The 19309-nt window shown below is 34.4% G+C and overlaps 1 protein-coding gene across 3 annotated transcripts in view; it reads right to left on the minus strand.

Moving 5' to 3' along the window:
* USP34 (ubiquitin specific peptidase 34) overlaps window positions 1-19309 on the minus strand; it is a 225921-nt gene that overhangs the window by 16813 nt on the left and 189799 nt on the right. For all 3 annotated transcript variants that reach the window (XM_012764850.3, XM_076000817.1, XM_076000816.1), the window contains 12 exons: window positions 18419-18504; window positions 17873-18041; window positions 17709-17783; window positions 16060-16211; window positions 12464-12512; window positions 12281-12385; window positions 12156-12200; window positions 11046-11150; window positions 9645-9792; window positions 4503-5137; window positions 2323-2477; window positions 1468-1546 (listed from right to left, as the gene is read on the minus strand). In XM_012764850.3, the coding sequence (XP_012620304.1) occupies window positions 1468-1546; window positions 2323-2477; window positions 4503-5137; window positions 9645-9792; window positions 11046-11150; window positions 12156-12200; window positions 12281-12385; window positions 12464-12512; window positions 16060-16211; window positions 17709-17783; window positions 17873-18041; window positions 18419-18504 (1803 nt within the window). The remainder of the gene's footprint in view (window positions 1-1467; window positions 1547-2322; window positions 2478-4502; window positions 5138-9644; window positions 9793-11045; window positions 11151-12155; window positions 12201-12280; window positions 12386-12463; window positions 12513-16059; window positions 16212-17708; window positions 17784-17872; window positions 18042-18418; window positions 18505-19309) is intronic.

The following is a 19309-nucleotide window of genomic DNA, read 5'->3' on the forward strand; positions in this document are numbered from 1 at the left end:
TGTTTCTGGACTCAGACTGTATGTGGGTATGTATGTCCCCACAGCAAATATATCTGTTTTCTATCCAAAAGTCAAATTCCCCCATTCAGCTCCTTTTAAGTCCTCACCTTCAGAGCTCTGATATTTTATATATGTATTCTAGTCTGAAGAAATAATTTGTTTAATCATCCCCCGCCCCGAGTATTTGCTCTAAGACTGCAAGCCTTAGAAATTACAAAGCATCAGGCAACAACAGGAAGATCAGGGAGAATAGGCAACTGCTTTAACTAATTTCTCAGGGCCTCTGTATAAAAACAATGGTGAAATGGTTGTCAGCCATACTCAAAACAGTAGGCCTGAAAGAGATGAAAGAGCTCCAAAAAGTAGGAATTTAATTCCTTTAATTATACTGGCTTGTTAAATCTTAATTCCTTTAACTGTATTAGCTTAATTGAGCCCTTAGTTTTTTCACTTTTTACAATAAGCACCCTTCTAATCTCTTGAACCAGTTCACCATCGTCGATACATTATTCACAGTTCAAAGGTCAAAATTCTTAGCTTAGAATCTGTGGCAGTACATAATCAGAACAATGTACTTGTACAGTATTTAACCTGTAAGCTGTGAGGACAGGAAACATGTATGTTTTGTTCACTGCTATATCCCCAGTGCCTAGCACAGTGCCTGGCACAGAGTAGACATTCAAACATCTGTTGGATGAAAGAATGAAATTCTCACTCCTCCTCTTTATATACATTTTTATTTTTATAGGCAACCAGAAATACTTGGCATTCCTCCAATACACCAATACTTTCTTGCCTCACTGCTTATGAAGTCATTTATCTAAATGCCCTCCCACTTAACCTTTGCAAGTACAAATTCTTCAAAGTGCAGTTTCAAACATGTTCTATGCCTATCATTAACTGAAAAAATTATCTTACCTTTTAATTATTATGATACTCTTGGCATGTACTTTTCTTATTTCCATTATTAGAATAAAGGGTACAATGTATCTCTGGTGGCTTTAAAGCCATGTCACACTTGTGTTTGTTCAAGAATTATGGGAAGAATGAATGGCTGATTTTAACCAATTTAAAAATCTCACTGGCTTCAGCTGATGATGCTAATCTCAGTTTCTATATTCTGTCAAATAAGTGGACTCTTGGGAAATTATGTTTGTCCTTGATTAAATCATATGAAATTTGTTTCCTTACAAATGAAATGACTTAATCTAGTCTATTTCTAATGGTTGCTTCTAAATACAAAATGAGGGGAAAGGTATGGAATTACTGTAGAAAAATATACAGCACCCTAAAAATTATGACCTAATTATTCTTAGAATATAAATTCACATTTACTAATCTACTTAATTATAGTCTTATCACCTGTAAGACATTCTACCATAAACTCTAAATGTCCATAAAATAAGAAGTCTTGGTGAGAACACTGAAATGAAATAAATCCACAGTAAAATGTAATAAAATACTTACCTCAGTCATTAGGATCAATCCTCGATTAAATACAACAAGAAGTCTGTCTTCATCAGATTCTAATAGTATTCTGAAGGCACTAAAAGAATACATAAAGTCCAGTTTGAGAACTCTGAATCACAACAGAACACTTAGGTGATGAAAAAAATAAACATAAGTAAAATTATTGCCCAAGCTGGAGTGCAGTGGCCATAATTACAGCTCACTGTAGCCTCGAACTCCTGGGCTCAAGCCATCCTCCTGCCTCAGCCTCCTGAGTAGCTATGACCATAGGCATGTGCCACCACGCCCCAGCTAATTTTTTTTTCTTAGAGACAGGGTCTCACTGTGTTGCTCAGGCTGATCTCAAACTCCTGGGCTCCAGCAATCCTCCTTTGGCCTCTCAAAGTGCTGGGAATACATATGTGAGCCATAACACCGAGCCAGTTATTTTACTTTTTTTTTTTTTTTTTTGAGACAGAGTCTCGCTTTCTTGCCTAGGCTAGAGTGAGTGCCGTGGCATCAGCCTAGCTCACAGCAACCTCAAACTCCTGGGCTCAAGTGATCCTCCTGCCTCAGCCTCCCGAGTAGCTGGGACTACAGGCACAAGCCACCATGCCCGGTTGATTTTTATATTATATATATTAGTTGGCCAATTAATTTCTTTCTATTTTTATGGTAGAGACGGGGTCTCGCTCAGGCTGGTTTTGAACTCCTGACCTTGAGCAATCCGCCCGCCTCGGCCTCCCAGAGTGCTAGGATTACAGGCGTGAGCCACCGCGCCCGGCCAGTTATTTTACTTTTAATGTCAAAATGATGGTCCCCAACCCTTCACTTGAAAAAATAAAACAAAAACACCAGAAAACATCTTTTTACCTTATTAAAGTAGTCCAGCAGGAGCGGCCATCTAAGCAACGTAAATAACAACTTATGGTTGTTTTCTTAAATTGTTTAATATCTTCTAATTCTTCTCTCATATCTGGCCTCTGAGCTATAAACAGCTGCATCAGGTTAAATAGTTCTTCCACTGCCTAAAAAGGCAAATAAGCAATATGACGATCTTTTAACCCTAGAGCATTTTAGAACATTTGCTTCTCATTTCTGAATATTATGCCCATTAGCCAACTCAAAATTATACAAACAAGTTAGATTACACTACTATTCATGAATAGTTATAAACTTAGTAATACATTCTATTTTTAAAATTTAATATATTATGCACTAAAAAAATCAACAAATCTTAAATTAGAAGTTCAAAAAGATTAAAAACTACAAGTAAATATAGTTCATTTTTAGTCTTAATACTGTTTAAAGTATTAGTTCTGTAACTTCAAATGTGTGTCCAGAGACATGCCACACAAATCCCCTGCTCCCTTTTCTTTAATAAATGCGAAATCATTACTTTGTCACAAATATTTCAAATGTCTAAATTATACTTGAATTATTAATAAAACTTTTTCTGAGATAATCCTTTGTGCCAACATTAGACCTTTCTAAGTTGATGTTCAAGTTCCTGATGGATGAAATGTGGTGACTAATATTTTAGTAAAATTACTAGCTGTGATCTTATAGACATCTGCTTATGTGCGTGTTAGGAAAGGTTTGCTCTTCTAACACACTTGTCAATCAACTGAAACCTCCAGCTTCATATGTTCCATAGCAAAAATTGATGTAAGCACCATTTTCATGAAAATTTCCAATAAATAAGTTCTAAAATAAAGGACATTACATTTCAGTGATGTCTAGGGCAAGAAACAATATAGAGGGATATGCATTCTAATTCACCTAGTGTTCACTGAATACATATCTAACTCTGGACATCACATTTAGTAATTATGTTAAATATTACTCATGTGAATATGATAGAGATATAAACTCAGTGAAACTTAATAAATCCTATTCTGACTCCTGTGAAGTCAAAAAGACTCTGTATTTTTTACAGTCTTGTTTTTGAAGTTCTTGATATTTAATACACTTATTCTCTTTCCTACTTTATAGGCACTCCATAAAATAATTTTCTTAAGTGGACATTAGGTTATTATTTCTGGGTGAGAGATTCTACTAAACAACTCACCACATCATCTACAAAGGAGAGTTTAGTCTATAAAGGACAGACTGTCTACAGGACAGTTTACAACAGATTAAGAGGAAACAGTGAAAAGTAATATCAAGGGGCTGGGTATGGTGGCTCACACCTATAATCCCAGCACTCTGGGAACCTGAGGCAGGAGCATCGCTTGAGGCCAGGAGTTTGAGACCAGCCTGGGCAACACAGTGTGACCCTGCCTCTAAAAAAAGTAAAAAAATAAAAATAAAAAATTTAGCTGAGTGTTGTGGTATATGCCTGTAGTCTGTAGTCCTAGCTACTTGGAAGGCTGAAATGGGAAGATTGCTTGAGCCAGTAGGCTAAGATTGCACCACCGTACTCTAGCCTGGGTGACAGAGTGAGACACTGTCTCCAACAACAACAACAAAAAAAAGGAAACAAAGAAAAGTAATATACATAGAGGGGAAAATTTTATATGAAACCTACAAGTAGTCTCCAGAGAAAAATGGACTTAAACTGCTTATACTTGTACCTTGACAGATCTTTTAACCATTTCATTCTCTTGGATAAAGCTTGAGAAACTATGCTAGGGAATACTACTAGTTTAAGATAAAATATTGTCTAGCTCACAGCTTAGCACAGCATGTAGATTTTAATAGTGAGTACCTAATTTTTAAATAGTGAAGTACTCATGTCCTTAAAACTGTATCACAAAGTTGAGATTCTTCATCAGGCACACATGAAAGATATATTTATAAAACCACATATTAAAATAGATAAGTTCTATTAGAGATAAAATTTTAACTTCAACCTAAGAATTACCAATTTTATAACAATATAGCATTTTATGTGTGTCTTCAAGAAAACAAATACACATTAAATCCTTAAGAAAGAATGATCAGAGTTACACTACTTTTCTATATTTTGCCACCACTTTCCATAAGAAGAAAAAACCAGGTATTTCCAATCAATTTGAGGACACAGATGTAAGAGGATCAATTTTACTCACTCCAGGGTATTGGCTGGCATGTGGTGTGAGATTCTTAAAGGCCCACTGGATGTTCTGGTGAGAAGCCAGTTGTCGTGTGAATGCAGGAGACTGCTCACAGCAGAGCCTCAGAATGCCATAGTAGGCAGGCAGCATCCCACGGTTAAAAAGCACCACATCCTGATCATCATGGTCAGCAAGGATGTAATTGAAGGCAATGTTCTTGGTTACCACTGGGTTCTGAACAATAAGGCGGATATTCTCTGGACAGTCAGCACACACATTGTACCAAAACGAAAGCAAAGCCTGTTTATTGTGATTTGTAGCTATTGCTGGCTCAGAAAGTTTAGGCTGGAAAAGGTTCCACAAATCCATGAAATATGTGGAAAACATCAGCTTCTCAGTTTTGGAAATTAAACAGTAAGTCATAAAGCTAAAATAGGGCACTAGCTTTGTAGTGCCATGAACAGCAGCATCAACATAAAGTTTGGCTCTTGAGAGCAAACCAAGGAGCACGTTGTAGACCTGATGTAGGACTACTGTTGTGTCTGGACTGAGTGGAAGGTCACGGGTTGGGATGTGCAAAGACCTTGTTGACCGGAACATCTGGCGGAATGAATTGCTTGGAATAAGGGACACCAGAAGATAAGCTGCAGCTATAAAATGTAAAACAAAACTGTCAGATCCTTATAATATATAAAATAGACTGAAGAGCAGTCATTAAACACAAAGCCACTCTTCCCTTTAATAACTAAAATTCATAAAAATTAAGAGACATGAACATCTCTTTTGATACCTTTCTGCTTTACCCTTGACTCCACAGAAAGATCCTAGGAGGTGACAGAAATAGACACATTTCATTCTGCCACTATTAAGTGGCAACAATAATCTCCATTAGCACAAACAGTTTTTAAACCTTTTGTGTAGTATTCCCGAAATGTATAATTTTCCCACTTACTTTATCACTTGTTTCTTCTCAGGAAGTAGTATGATTTAACAGAGAGAACATAGCATTTAGAGCCCAAAGACATACCAAAAGGTGCCTGATATGATCAAACCATTTAACGTTTTATGGTCTTAGTTTTCTTCTTACTTAAAAAATAATGATAAATTATTTTGTAATAATTTACAGATAATGGTAAAATATACTTAAGTTCTAAAGACAGAATGGGATCTATATAAAAGTCCTTTGTATTACATTAAGATTATATATATGCTAATTATAGAACATCAACTTTGGAAAAGCTTTGAAAGTCTTCTAAGGCTAAACTTACACCCAAAGAAGGAATCCTTCTTTCACAACATACCTGAAAACTGTAATTAAGCCTATAATTAATTACAAGCTTATAATTCTGAGAGGTAACGACATATTGGGTGAGTCCACTTATAAAAGTACTATAAGACAAACATTAAGCTAGGTGCATTATAAATATCTCATTTAATCCTCACAATGATCTTGGAGGTGAGTGATGTTACACTGAAAAATCTGAATCTTGGAGAAGCAAAGACCAAAGTCACATGGATAAAGAGGTGGAGCCTATATTAGGCCCTGAGAAACAATGATGACGAAGATGATAATGATAATGGTAAAACAGTAACAGTTATAACAACAATAATAATTGCTAACATTTATTGAATGTACACCATTTGACATCATAACTTTATGTGGCAGGCACTGCTTTTATTTATCCCCACTTTTACTCAGGCTTAAAACAGTAAGACTACCTATGATTACATAGTTAGTAGGAGAGCTGGGATCAAATCTGGACTGTCAAAACTTCATGAGCTAGTGCTCCTAACATTTGTTTCCTCAAAACTCTCTAATGCCTGAGTCAGGTTCTTTTCAATATACCCACTGGTTCTGTAGCCCAGTAATTTATCTATAATTTGGATAACTTCTACTGTATTATCAAAACAAATAGGGTTTCTAAAATTACAGTTTATTTTCACAAATTTATTTTCAAATTAAACTTTATTTGTGTGTAATACTCCATTGTCTACATATTTCTTTACCTATATACTATTCTGATTTTTTAAGGCTCAGTTTGGTATGTTTCAAATGCAAAAATTTGGCATGTAGGTGTCATCCTGATCAGTTTTTGTATACAAGTGCAATTGAGAAAAGCTTGTGATTTTAAAAAGTCATTCAGTTTAAGTTATATACTTTTACCTTAACATTTTATTAAGAAAATTTGAGTACACTAAAAGGTTGAAAAAACTGTACTGAATACCTATGGATCTACCACCTAGATTCTACAATTAACATTTCCTTTGCTTTATCATATACCTAACCATCTCTTCATGTTTGTAAAAGCTACTTTTTCTTTTTTTTTTTGAGACAGAGTCTCACCCTGTTGCCCTGGCTAGAGTGCAGTGGCAAGATCATAGCTCACTGTAATTTCAAACTCCTTGGCTCAAGCGATCATCCTGCCTCAGTCTCCCCTAAGCAGCTGGGACTACAGGCCTATGCTACCATGCTCAGCTAATTTTTTCTATTTTTTTGTAGAGACGAGGGCTTGCTCTTGCTCAGGTTGGTCTCGAACTCCTAACCTCAAGCAATCCTCCTATCTCGGCCCCCGGAGAGCTAGGATTACAGGCGTGAGCTACCATACGCAGCCTAAAAGCTACTTGCTTTTAAATAAAAAATAAGTTCTGCTAGGGAAAAAGAAAACTTTTCAATTATATTTACCTTTAAGAACAGGTAGGAAGGTCAATTTGGAAGAATAGGCCATCTTGTTAAAAAGTGCCTTGCTATAACTTAAAAGAGTCCTTGGGTATAGTTTTTTAGTAGAGAAAACTTAGAACAAATCTACTTCCATTTCAATATGGCAACTCTTCAACTATTTTAAGGCACTCATGACTCCATTTTTCTTCTTTTCTCTATATTAAACATTCTTAGTCATTCCTTAAAATTATTTTGTTGTATTTGTAAGTATTTCTATGTAGCTTTTATACATCTTACTTTAATTTTTATTTTAGGTATAACTAATTCTTTTCAAATATTTGGGCCCATTTTTCAAATTATAGATGTCAAAAGCACTTTACATAGTCTCCACTACTGTAATTTTAAAATGATGCATTATAATAATGTTTCCTAATGGAGCAGTTTTTAACTGTTCACAATTATAAATAATGCTATTTGGGCATCCACATAGAATCCCTAAAAAATTGTATTACTGAGTTAAAAAGAGTATAACATTTTTAAGGATCTTGAGCAGTATTAATTTACAATGTTACTGCAATGTGTAAGAATGACACTTCCTCCTCACTGTCATTGATACTAGGTGTAACAGCTGGCTAAAAATCTTCTTCTGGTACTCAGCATAGGTTTCTTTATTATTTTGTGTTCAGGGGGTCAGGACATGAATGACAACCAGCATACATATTAGCTCTTACAAATATCCCATTACTGTGGGGTTAACTAAATTGGCAGGAAAAACAAGCCCATGAGCAGAGTGACAATGCCATTCCACGGGTCCCTTCCATTGAAATGTATTTCTTTCAAATAAACTATTTTAGAATAGGTAAAACAGACAATTCTCATACAACCCTCACTCAATTTCCCCCACTGTTGACATCTATTGTAACTATGGTACATTTGTTGAGACTGAGGAACCAACACGGGAACATTACAATTAACTAAACTCCACGCTTTAGATTTCACTAGTTTTACCCTAATGTCCTTTTTTTGTTCCAGGATCCCATTTACAGTTAGTTGTCATGTCTTTTTAAGTTCCTCTTGGCTGTGACAACTTCTCAGACTTCCCTTGTTTTTGATGACCTTTATGCTTTTGAGGGATAGTCAGGTATTTCATAGAATGTCTCTCAAAATGAGTTTGATATATATCATAGTGAGACTCAGGTTATGAGTTTTTGATAGGAAGATCAAAGAGATGAGAGGTATCTTTCACATCACACCAAATCAAGGGTACACACTATCAACCTGACTTAAATCAGTGATGATGTTAACCTTCACCGCCTGGCTACATTAATTTCTGTCAAGTTCCTTCACTACAAAGTTACTATGCCACCCCCGGCACTATACTATTTGGAAGGAAGTCACTAAGCTCATATTCAAGGAATAAGGAGTTTAACTCCATCTCCTGTGTGGGGTGAGGGTCGGGTGGGGAATGTACATAAATTATTTGCAATTCTTCTGTATGGGAGATTTGTTTCTTCATTTATTTATATTAGCATGGACTCAAGGACATTTATTTTATACTTTGGGTTATAATGTTACTTGTTACCAGTACTATGTTCCTTATTTTGTTACTAAAATTGTTCCAGCTTTAGCAATTGGAGTTCTTTTAGGTTATTAGCTCTGTGTCCCATTGACATATCCCCATCATTTTGTTTTTTGACTACTACTTCACTTTCTGGCAATACAAGAAGCTCCAGGCTCATATCAGATAATCCCTATCAAAAGTGAACATATTCTATGTTTATTTACAAGCAATTTTCTATTTTGTTGAATATCTTTTTGATATTTGCCCATCTGTCTTTCAAGATCTTTGTTTATTCTTTATTGGTTATCTACGATAACAAAGGTATTTATCATCTAACTCCCATAATTTCAGTTACTATTTTCTCTCATCTTATTTTATGTCTTTATTACTATTTTACTGTTAACCTTCTCAAGAGTTATTTTTAAGACAGGGTTTTCTGACCCTTCACTGACTCTCTTCACTAATTCAGATTATGCCCTGTCAAGGGCATAGGCAAGGACACAAAAATGATAGCAGTGATGGTATCATCCAAAAAATAAGATGGTTTCCTAACTTCTTTTTTTTAAAGAGATGAATTTTTTAAAGAGATGAGTTCTTGCTCTGTAGCCCAGGCTGGAATGTAGTGGTGCAATCACAGTTTACTGCAGCCTCAAACTCCTGGGCTCAAGTAATCCTCCTGCCTCCACCTCCTGAGGAGTTGGGAGTACAGGCGCCCACCACCATGCCTGGCTGATTATCTATTTATTAAAAAACAAAAACACTACAGATATTTGTAAAACACTGTCATAGTTTTCCAAATACTAATATAACCTTGGCCTTTAAAAACAACATCTCAAAGAGCTTTGTGTACATAACAATGGGCATATCACAGTTGTCTAAAAACAAAGCATAACTCTGAATAATAAATGGTTTGTTAAATTCTGAGTAATTGACTTACAAGTCCTGACTCTAGGATAATTGTGAGCCAAAAGAAACCGCTCCACCCAGTTTTCCATGTTCTGTAGGACCCAGCTGTGTGCCAGTTTATTTCGGGGTGTCTGTACTGCCAACCAATCCAGACACTGAGAAGGATTATATTCAATCACCTACAAATAAAAAGGCAAGCAAAGAGTATAAGGCCAAGTGAATATGCAGTTACTTTTATACTTACTTTTTGTCTACGCTATTCAACACTTACAGCTAAAGTAGTTTTTCAAAAACTAGAGCTTAAAGGAAGTTTCATCCATATATTTTCACATTTTTAAAGGTACTTGCTTTTTTTTTTAAGGCATAAATGAATGCTTTATTTATTTGTTTTTTTATTTATTGTTTTGGGACTTTATTTATTTATTTTTTATTTCAGCATATTATGGGAGTACAACTCTTAAGGTTATGTATATTGCCCATGCCCCTAAAGGTACTTGCTTTAATCAACAGGAAATGTTCAGGAAAGTTTGTCATTGGTTTATAAAATAAATTTAAAATAACCAAGTATTATAACAGAAGACAAATATGAGAACTCAATGAGCTTTTGGTCTTGCTGAGTTTGTAAATTTATTTAAAAGTACTTTTAATTCTCTCAACTTTCTCATCTTTACTTTTCCATGCCCGTTTTCACTTTACTCCACGCCCAAACTATTACTAAGTGCAAATGTAAAGTACTCACTGTACTGCCCCAGAGAGTTTTTCCATGGGAAAAGGGAATCTTCAGAATCTAGAGCAGGGGTTAGAAACTATGGCTTGCAGGCCAAATTCTGTGGCTGCCCATTTTTGTAGCTTTATTGGAACACAGCCACACCCACTCGTTCATTGTCCATGCATGCTTTTAGGCTAAAATAGCAGAACTGAGTAGTTTCAACAGAGACGGTATGGCCCACAAAGCCAGAAATATTTGCTATCTGGCCCTTCAGAGAAAACATTTGCTCATTCTGGTCTCAAGCTTTTCCAGAACTCATGGAGGAGAAATTTTCTGACCTCGGCAGTAACTCTGGAGGAAAGGAAGTGGTTGGTGCTTCCTCTACCATTTCTTTCAACTGCTAAAAACATGTGGTTTGTATTTCTAGGGCTTTCAGTTGCTTTATGCAATCTTTTTTAAGAGTAGGGGAATAAGAACTTTGAATTGGCTGAAGTTGTTTATGACTTTATGACAGTATCTTTAAAATGTCTGGGAGACAAGCTAAGAATTCTTTTTCTCCCCCAAACCTTCTGACTAAAGCTCTTCTTCCCTAGATGTGTGACTTACTCAAACCATTTTGGGGTACCCAACTAAAAAGAAACTGACATTTAAAATGGTAGTGACTGTATTATAAAAACAAAATCCTCAGAAACAAATTCTGAAAACATCTGCTAGAAGACTTACCTCCCATATCCTCTGCAGAATATAAGATGCAAAGGGAGGCATTCCTGGAGGTCCGCCAGCAAACTCCATTAGCATAGTTAATAGTTTAAAGAAAGGATTGGCTGCCTGTAAAGACATATACATAATTGTGTATTTAGATCCATTTGAATCCATATCTTTTAGCAGAAAAGAAATATATACTCTTTTACACATCACATTTAAATCTGCTGCCCTAGGTTAGTGCTTCTGCATGTGAACTTGAACTCCCATAAAGCAGCAGAATAAGCTGCGGGATAAAAAGTCAAATGTGTGGGAGCCACAAGTAACAGATTTTTCTGGATGTCAAAAGTATTTGAAAGAAGGCAATTTTACAATTATTTTGTAAATTGCTAAATAAGCATATATATGGTATACAACATGTTTTAAAATATGTATAAATTGTGACATGGGTAAATCAAGCTAAATAACATACATTATCTCACATATTTTTTGTGGTGAGAACATAAAATCTATTCTCAATGTTTTTCTCAAGTATACAATACATTGTTATTAACTATAGTCACCATGTTGTACAATACACCTCCTGAACTTCTCCTAACTGAAATTTTGTTTCCTTTCACCAGTATCTCCCCAACCCCTCAAAATAAATTTTGTTAATGAGACAATCATGTTCTATTAAAAAATTTAGATTAAAATTTCCTACAGCAATCTATGTTAATGTTTGACATGTATTATTAAAGTAGCCATAACATTTCCATTTTACAAAAAGTACTTTCACACAATACTGTATTCTATTTTCCTCTTATTCTTCCGCCTATGCAGAGGCTATTTAGTCTATTTTTTCTTTGGGCACAACTATGAGATAAGCTCCAAATCAAAAAACTTTAAAGCTTAGCATTTGCAGGCATTCTGATATACTCAATTTATATGTATATTTAGTTGGGAAATTTATACTTGTGATAAGACATGAAAAGGTAATTCAGTTTATTCACATTATACATTTAAAAAATAGGTTACTGGGCTACGGGAGAAACCTTGGTAATTTTTTTTTTTCAAGAACAATTAGGCTCATTTGAAAGTACTACCAGTGGTGACAATAGTTTTAAAAAAAATGAATAAATGTTTACATACCTCAGGGGTCAACTTTGCTATTGATGTGAAAAGCATAGATACAATCTAAAACAGAAAAAGAAGGATTTCAGGATATTCTTTTTAAAATGACTAAAAATCTTTTAAGACTGTTTCATCACACTTACATGTTCTGCAAGTCGATTATTATATCGACACAGGCTGAAAATCAGATTACACGTTTGTCTTATATTGATGCCATCACGAATATGTTGAAACAAGAACGGAAATCCCTGTTAAAAGTAAAAGTTGTTCATTTAGGAACTTTGTTTTGTGCTGATCAAATTGTCTAACATTAGAGAAGGTATTACCTTTCCTCCTGTTAATGCTGCCATGTCAGTCTGTGATAATGTCAAATGCCTAAAAGAAAATATTAGTGGAAATAAGTTTTTCTTCTCCCTGTATCACGTTAAAGCTATCTGCATCATGATAAGCAACAATATTGATTATAACTGTACCAACCTGCCATCATAAAATGACTTTTGGGTATTTTGGTAGCTAGACTTGTTAATGTTAAATATCTTTTAGGCAGTTTTTCCCAAGATCCCCAGGATTGGTAAATGGAAGCCCAAATCTACTTTATTTTCATTTAACTAACTCAGTATTTTAGTATATTAAAACACTAGGATGGGCCTGATTTGACTTACAGAGCTGTTGTCTTGATATGAGACACTTCAAAACCAAATGGAATCAGTTTTACCTCCCAGTTTATAATTACTGAATATTCAACTTAATATAGAAAATTTCAGATATATAAAAAATAGAATTATGTAAGATCCCATCACTCAGCTATAAATCTACCAAAATAATAGCCAGTCTTGTTTCATTTGTACCCCCACCCCCACTCAATATAGATTATTCTGAGGCAAATTCCAGGTGTTTTATCATTTAATCCATAAATCTTAAATCTCTAACAGATAAATTTCAAAAACATAACCACAGTACCATTATTCATGCCTAAATTAAGTCAACAATTCCTTACTATTATACAATATCCAATGTAAAAATTTATTCAAGTTTCTAAAAAGAATTTTATAGTTATTTTGCTTGAATCAGGACCCAAATAAAGTCTTTTGTTGTAATTGGTTGAAATGTCTCTTAAATATTTTAATCTATTGGTTTCTCCTCCAACTGTTTTCATCTTGAGAATTTATCTGTTAAAGAAAGCAGGTCATTTGTCCTGTACAGTTTCCCACATTTATATTTTGCTTGTGGTGGTGTTTTAACATGTTTCTCTGTCCTTGTATTTCCTGTAAATTGGTAGTTAGATTTAGAGACTTGATCAGATCTAGCATTGACTTTTTAATCAAGGATATTTTGTAGGTTTTGATGTGGATTTTCATCAGGAGGCATACAACGAAGGGATAGTCTTTTTGTAAGGTTTTCAGTCAATGATGACCGTTGTCTAGATCCATTATTTCATTTGGGGTTGCAAAATAGTGATATTCTAATTCCAATCGTCCTTGCTCATTTATTTGCTCAAGCACCATTTGGTTACCGAGAGGTGTACTTCTTGCAGGTAGAATAAATGATTGATATTGTTTCCAGTATTTACTGATTTTCAAAATAATGATTTCCTAGTACACTCTAATGGTTGCCAATATGTTTTTAAAATTCTTTTTAGGTATCATTAGAAACTCATGGATTTAAACACCTTTGATGTATTCCACAGTCCACTGCAGTTATTCTTATTACTGATGCTCAAGCTGTTCAATCTATGACCAGTAGTTAAGTTGGTTTGTGTCCTTTTAACATGACCTCAGTAGTCTTAGGTAACTTCCTTGTTTTCCAAAATGACAAAACATTCCAGACTTTTCATTCATTTATTTCCCAGTACCTGGAATAGGACATTTTTCCAAGGAACCTACATTTTTCCAGTGGGAAATGAAATCTAGAGACTACAACAGGGATACTCATTGATTCTGGCTTGTACAGGGTTTCTAGGCCTTTTCAGAAAACAGAGGTAGGTAATACATTTTCTGTGTGCTTAAGACAAAAGAAACCATGAACTCATACTGATATTTCCAATTCAAATTCAGTTTTGAAGAAATTATGTAAAAATCCTACAATTTTATCTTTCTTCTTTTGCTGAAAATCTTGGTTTCTAATGACAACAATTATTTATTTGCTTTATTCTATAATATACACATAATACCTTCAGAATAATTCTAGTTATAGTAACAAAAACATAATTACTGAAACATTTTAAGACATTTTTGCAATTCTTTATCTTTCATGTACACTCCACTAGGAATTTATAGTTAATGTATTCTAAAGTCACTTTAACTCCTCTCCGGTGGCTATGCCACCTGCTTAATATATAGTTAGGTTCATCTATTTCATTGTGCTTTTGATTTTTAGAGATTGCTTTTTATTAATTTATTTGTTTATAATTATAGATACATTTACATGATTCCAAAGTTAAACTTCCATTCCCATCCCCTCCACCCTGTTTTTCTTTCCCTACCCACTGGAAACCATTTTTTTAAAAAAAGTTTTTGATTTATAGTCAATTCCTGATACTTGTGGTAGCTGCGTTTTATAAACTGCTACAAACACTGAATTAACAAATACCAAATTATTGCTTCTAGGATTAAGATCCTATGAGGTTCTGGTCACAACATTTTTGTCAATTGATCAGTACATTACCTTGTTTCATGGGTGTTTCTGTTTAAAGACACCGTATTTAATACATATTATGGACTCATTAACATTGAGCTCACGGATAGCAGTATTACTGAACTTATCTAACACATATTTCTCTATGAGGCACACTAAGGCCCTTTGGAGCTTAGAAACACTAAATGCACTTTAGCACTATACTTAAGAGCCATTTTATTAATTTTTCTTTTAGAGATGGAGTCTATGTTTCTCAGGCTGGAGTGCAGTTGTTATTCACAGGCATGATTTACCTCACTTAGCCTCAAACTCCCAGACTCAAATGATCCTCCTGCCTCAGCCTCTTGAGTAGGTCAAACTACAGGCATGCACCATCACACCTGGCTGAGGGCCATTTTAAACAGTGAAACCACCAGTGAAAAACATACAAATTTGAAAGATTTTCACAGCATACACCACATAAAGTACATTTGTGTACATTATGAAAACTGAAACAAGAAAGCAACTTGCTGTTTTGTTTGCCCTCAGCTAGAAAAGTATTTGTCAGGCAACTAAAAGTTTTTGACATTCTGCATACGCACATGTCTGTGAATGACTGCAAACGTTCCCAGTGTCAATTTTGGCATTACAAATAAATTTTAGTAAGTAGGTGAATTTGCAAATAGCAAACCCATGGATAGTGTGGATTGGTTGTACACACACACACTCACTCTCTCTCTCTCTCTCTCTCACGGGTTCCCCTTTCTTAAAAAGTAGTATACAACACATAGTTTTCTGCACTTTTTTCACTTAGTAATATCCTAAAGATTTCTCCACAGTAGTACATGTAAATTCTGTATTTTCTTTATTCAGCTACAGAGTACTATTTTGAGTGAATGCTGTTTTTTCAACTAGTTCCCTTTTGATGGACATTTGGCTGTTTGTTTCTAGTCTTTTGCTATTAGAAACTGTTCCAATAAATAGCTTCGCACATGTATCTTTCTGTATTTTGGGGACAAATTCCTCGAAGTGGAGTTGCTAGGTTAAAGAATGAATGCACATATAATTTTGTTAGATATTTTACTGTATATTTCTTCAATGACTATTCCTAACATGACTCAGAGACAAAGTAGAAGTTTGGTAGAATAGACTGAAATTCTTTTGACACAAGAGTTGATAAACAGTGGTGTTAATTATTTAAAAGGAATTATGTAATAAAAGCTGGTGAATTAATAGTAGTATAACAATTATGTAAAAAAGAATTAAAACCAAACACACTTTAAGCATTTTGAATGTTGAAACATTTCACCTTTCTGAGCGAGACTGTTCAACCAAAAGAGCAACTAAAGCTATCATCTTTTCAAGGGCAGCTGGCCTGTATTTTTCTTCTGCCAGGGAGAGGATATCTTCTTCCTCTTCTTCTTCTTCCCCTTCTTCCTCTGATAATACTTCAACTTGAGGCTAAGTGGAACAAAATTCAATTTTAATAATGGTAGTAATTTTAACATCATTTTGAGAACAAATGACTTGTTTTATTTACATAACTATCCAGGGTAAATGGTGGCAGGAGCATGTATTATGAAAAACAACCACCCTAACTTAAAACAGTCTCAAACCACATTCAGGACAATCTTAGAGACTAAATTGGCAGATCTATAAAGAATAATAATTCTTAGCACTGACTATTTACCTTACCCAAAGGGATAAATCTCTTAATAATTTTTTTTTCTTATAAGCCAGCTCAGTGGAAGATAAATCAGTATCAAAAATTATAATATTAATACAACAATATTTCCTATTTAATAAAAGTGCCAGTTATACAGAAGAAGAAATCCTTATTTGTAGTTTTGAGATAGTTTAAATAATAAGTATTTCAAAGAGATATTTAGTTGGGCTTTGAAATTCAAGAGACTGAAAAGATTTTATGATCTAATAAAGCAAAAGAAAAACAACTGAGCCAAGGAGCCATACAGGCTGGAATTAGATAATACCAGTATACATCTGTGAAGCATTGCAGCATAGTGGTTAAGAATTTTAGCTCAGTAGTCTGACTGAAGATCAAAGCCCAACTTACTGTGATCTAAAATAAGTTAACTTCTTTAAGCCTCAAGTACTTCATCTGTAAAATGAAGATCAAAATAGTACCTATCTCTTATAGTTGAAAAAAGGATTAAATAAGCGTACAAATAGATGATATAATCCAATGTGGCTGTTACAGACAGTATAAAATACATATAACATTTTAATACCAATAGACCAGCTACTTACATTTTAAAAAAACTATAAATTTAATAGCAAAGGGCTTAAAAATATGACCATCAAAATGTCCACCAAAACAATATACCGTTAATAAGACCCCAAAGTAGGTGGTGACCACTTCGCCTAAGTTGATTTGTTCTAGTGCTTTACCAGTGACATTTATTACTCTTTCTTTTCTTGCTATATCCATTAAAATTACATTAAAAACACCAACCAATCTTAGACTCTCAACATTATCTAATATCAGGCTAGAAGGGATTTTTTTTTTTTTTTTTTGAGACAGAGTCTCACTTTTGTTGCCCAGGCTAGAGTGAGTGCCGTGGCGTCAGCCTAGCTCACAGCAACCTCAAACTCCTGGGCTCAAGTGATCCTCCTGTCTCAGCCTCCCGAGTAGCTGGGACTACAGGCATGCACCACCATGCCCGGCTAATTTTTTGTATATATACTTTTAGTTGGTCAATTAATTTCTTTCTATTTTTAGTAGAGACAGGGTCTCGCTCAGGCTGGTTTCGAACACCCAACCTCAAGCAATCCGCCCTCCTCGGCCTCTCAGAGTGCTAGGATTACAGGCGTGAGCCACCGCGCCCGGCCTGGCTAGAAGGGATTTTAAAGGATTCTAATATCTCATTACTTTGTATTGATGCAAACTACTGAAAACATGGCTTCTGAATTCCTACTATAAGACAGAATTGTACTTACATTTTCAGGTCCTTTTGTTCCCATGTAAAAATGTACCATTGTAGATATGGCTTGCAACGAAAGTAAAAATTGGCTCTAAAAAATTGATTTGAAAATAAAATTAATTAAGTTCTAATACTGATAATAGGCACATAATCCAAGAAATAAACAAGATACATCCTCACCTCTTCTTCACCCATTTTAGCAAATTCGTAAAGGAAGGCAAAATATTCTGTAAGGTGTTTACTATGAGGTTTTACACCATGTTCCATAATTAATAACAGAGTTCTCACAAATCGAGTGACACATGAACGACCACCAATATCTTCTACTGAGGCATCCATATCATCTGACCTGAAAAGACAATTAAATATATCTTAGAAATCATATGATGCCAGGGACAGTTACTGTCTGGGACGAAAATTATTTTTAAAAACCTTAATATATCTCTTTTATCTGTGTGATAATGAATATCAATTGCAATAATATAAGTAGCTGAATTTCAATTACAGTGACTGGCTAAATCAATCCAAACCTAAAGATTTGTGGAGGATTTTGTAGATACACTTAGTTAAAAATAAAACAAAAATAGTTTTCACTTCTTGACTTGTGCTATTACAAACTATTTTTAAAAAGAAGAACCTAAATATTTTAATGTGTCTATTTAAAAATACTTTGTAGGCAGATCATCAAAAGAGTTAAAAATTTAATGTTCAAAAAGTACTTCTTACCCATCTTCCATTCCCGGCTGTAGATAGAGATGAGCATGTACAGGTCTCAGTCTCTGAATCACATGGATACATAAACGCTGAAACATCTGTAAAGAAAACAACCCAAGAGCCAATTCACATCACATAAGAAAGATATTGAAAAGTTAACATGATTCAAAATTCTCTGCCACCCATTTATATTTTGCCCAAAGATTATCTTTTGATATTCTAAAGCTTTCCTAGACTCTCAACTACAGTCTAAACATAAAAGGCAAAGTTTGCATAAGCAACAATATCTGGTTTTGTGATAATGGGAAAAAAACCTTAAACTACAAGTTTCAGTAATACAGATTACCAAAAACAAAGCTTCACTAAGCTAGTGGAGATACAGAGAGAAGAAAATCTATTATCTATCTTCTACAGAGGAATGAAGTGGAGCAGGACAGCCACTCATCACAGGGTCAACGGCTAGGAGAAAATATAATTTAAGTTTAAGAAAAAGAAATATGGATTAAAAATGACTGAGGATTCTCTGAAGATATACAAATGACCAATAATAATATGAAAAAATGTTTGTAGTTATTAGAGAAATGCAAACCCAAACCACAATAAGATAAACTTCACACCCACTAGGATAGCTAAGATAAAAAGACAATAGCAAGTGTTAAAGATGATATGGTAAAATTGGAACCTTCATATATCATCACTGGGGGGAAAGTAAGTGGTATAGTCACCATGAAAAATAGTTTGTAAGTTCCAAAAATGTTAAACATAAGAGTGACCAAATGACCCAGCAATTCGGCTTCTAAGTATATACCCAAAAGACATGAAAATATATGTCCAAACAAAAATTTGTACTGAATGTTCATAGCAGCATTATTTAAAATAGCCAAAAAGTAAAAACATCTCAAA

The sequence above is a fragment of the Microcebus murinus genome, chromosome 3, assembly GCF_040939455.1.
Source record: "Microcebus murinus isolate Inina chromosome 3, M.murinus_Inina_mat1.0, whole genome shotgun sequence".
In the NCBI taxonomy this organism is placed as follows: domain Eukaryota; kingdom Metazoa; phylum Chordata; class Mammalia; order Primates; family Cheirogaleidae; genus Microcebus; species Microcebus murinus.